Source organism: Trichechus manatus, unplaced genomic scaffold (genome assembly GCF_000243295.1).
Source record: "Trichechus manatus latirostris isolate Lorelei unplaced genomic scaffold, TriManLat1.0 scaffold00214, whole genome shotgun sequence".
Taxonomy (NCBI): domain Eukaryota; kingdom Metazoa; phylum Chordata; class Mammalia; order Sirenia; family Trichechidae; genus Trichechus; species Trichechus manatus.
This window is the reverse complement of record NW_004444150.1, coordinates 1,837,616-1,839,983: the sequence shown is the minus strand read 5'-3', so window position 1 is coordinate 1,839,983 and position 2,368 is coordinate 1,837,616. Positions and strand designations below refer to the sequence as shown.

At 52.8% G+C, this 2,368-nt stretch overlaps 1 protein-coding gene across 1 annotated transcript in view; it reads left to right on the top strand.

Moving 5' to 3' along the window:
- COL5A1 (collagen type V alpha 1 chain) overlaps positions 1-2,368 on the top strand; it is a 149,024-nt gene that overhangs the window by 132,884 nt on the left and 13,772 nt on the right. The window contains exon 64 of the mRNA XM_023742655.1: positions 817-929. Within this exon, the coding sequence (XP_023598423.1) occupies positions 817-929 (113 nt within the window). The remainder of the gene's footprint in view (positions 1-816; positions 930-2,368) is intronic.

Below are 2,368 nucleotides of genomic sequence, written 5' to 3'. Positions count from 1 at the left end.
GTATCCCTGTCACTGTCAGTATCCCTGTCACTGTCAGTATCACTATCAGTGTCACTGGGAGTCCCCAGTGGCACAAATGGTCAAGTGCTCGCCTACTAGCCAAAACATTGGCCGTCTGAATCCAGCCAGAGGTGCCTTGGAAGACAGTCCTGCTTGCAAAAGATCACAGGCCTTGAAACTCAGTTCTCTTCTGCCCATGAGTCGGAATTGAGTTGACAACAACTGGCAATAACAACAACAACCAGTTAGTATCACTGTTAGAATCCAGACCAGGATCAGGGCCAGGATCACAGTGTTAGACGCGGTGCTTGAGAAAACAAAGTCGGGTAGCACAGAATGTGATTCAGCCTCCTTCTTAGCATCTTTAAATCAAGACTGCTTACCTATTGAAAAATAAAATTGTATTTGTTTCACGTCTCCCCTCTGGGAAGTTTCTTAATTCTCCTGCGAGATGTGAGGGGTATCTGTAGTTGCAGTAGACTGTTCCCGGGGGCGCGGATTTTCAGAGTTCACTCCGGATCATTCTCGGCACTTCTGTCCAGCCATCAAGTGAGCAGTGCCCCGCCAGCCCTGCTCACCACAACACGTGTCAGTATGCTTCCCGCCCCAGCTGTTCTCGGGGAATGAGTCTGTTCACGACTCTGTGGGCCCAGCAGGGAAAGCAAAATGCAGTCGATGAGCCCTAGAGAGGCCGTGGTGGTGGCTCTATGGTCTCGGACCTGTGTCCTGACTGCTGGGCTGACATGCACCAGTGCGTGTGGATTCGTCCCGGGACCAGCTGTCACGAGCCTCCTGCCTCCCTCGTCCCTCCATCAGGTGAATACTGGGTGGATCCCAACCAAGGATGCTCCAGGGACTCCTTCAAAGTCTACTGTAACTTCACGGCCGGTGGGTCCACGTGCGTGTTCCCTGACAAGAAGTCCGAGGGGGTAAGTGCCTGTTCTCTCCGTCCCTGGGCAATGAGGGCTTCACAAGGGTCACGTGTATGCAGCTTTAGGATGAAAGTTAGCGATCGGTCTGTTTCATAATTTAGGTTTTTCTTCCAGAAGTAGACCTTAGGCTGTTTTTAGAAGACGTTTTAACAATAAAAGGGTATAGTGGAGCCTCGGGTAACAGGAAGGTGGACGGGATGGCACTCACACTGCTGGGCTTTCCACTGGCCACCCCCAGTGTTCCGAGTAGAACCATCGGTCAGTAGAGTCCTCTCGTAGGCCCGGGATCCTTCTGAGCTGAGGCCAACCTGGCGCCCACTGCAGGACGTTTGGGGCAAGTGTAAAGGGACCTGAAGAGATCTGCTAGAGGCCACCATTTTGCCTAAATTCTGAGTATGAACTTGTTTCCGTGGGATCTGCTTCTGTCTCCTCCAAGGGCAGAGCGTTGTTGTAAAGGCTACTTAGGAGCCCTGGTGGCGCAGTGGCTAAGCGCTCAGCTGCTAACCAGAAGGTCAGCTGTTTGAACCCACCAGTGGCTCCAAGGGAGAAAGATCTGGTGGTCTGCTCCCGTAAAGATGACAGCCTTGGAAATCCTATGGGGGAGTTGTACTCTGTCCTGTAGGGCTGCTATGAGTCAGAATCGACTCCATGGCACCTCACAGCAACGCAAGTCTGTTTAGTAAAGAATTGGGTTAGTGAGGCCCTGAGTCACTGCGATTCTGCAGTGTCACTTCAGTTGTCACCTCTGCGGCCTTTCGAGGGCCTCATGTGGCGGGACTGCATGTGTGTGTGGACAGGTGTGTGCATAGGTGTGTATGAGCAGTCGTGTGGTGGGTGAGTGTGAGGGGTTGGTGTGTGAATGGGTATGTGAGTGACTGTGTGGTGGGGATCGGTGTGTACATGGGTGTATGTGAGAGATTGTGTGGTGGGGGATTGGTGAGTGCGTGGGTGTGTGAGTAGCTTGTGGTGGGTATGTGTGGATATGTGGGTACATTGGTATGTGTTAGCAATTGTACAGTGTGGGGAGAATTGGTGTGCACAGGTGTATGTGAGCAGTTGTGTGGTGTGGGGGGTGATGCATACATGAGTCTGTGTGAGTGGTTGTGTGGTGTGTGTGAGGGTAGGTGGTGTGTGTGTGTGAGCGGTTGTGTGGTGTGAGGGTAGGTGGTGTGTGTGTGTGTGAGTGGTTGTGTGGTGTGTGTGAGGGTAGGTGGTGTGTGTGTGTGAGCAGTTGTGTGGTGTGAGGGTAGGTGGTGTGTCTGTGTGTGAGTGGTTGTGTGGTGTGTGTGAGGGTAGGTGGTGTGTGTGTGTGAGCGGTTGTGTGGTGTGTGAGGGTAGGTGGTGTGTGTGTGTGAGTGGTTGTGTGGTGTGTGTGAGGGTAGGTGGTGTGTGTGTGTGAGCGGTTGTGTGGTGTGTGAGGGTAGGTGGTGTGTGTG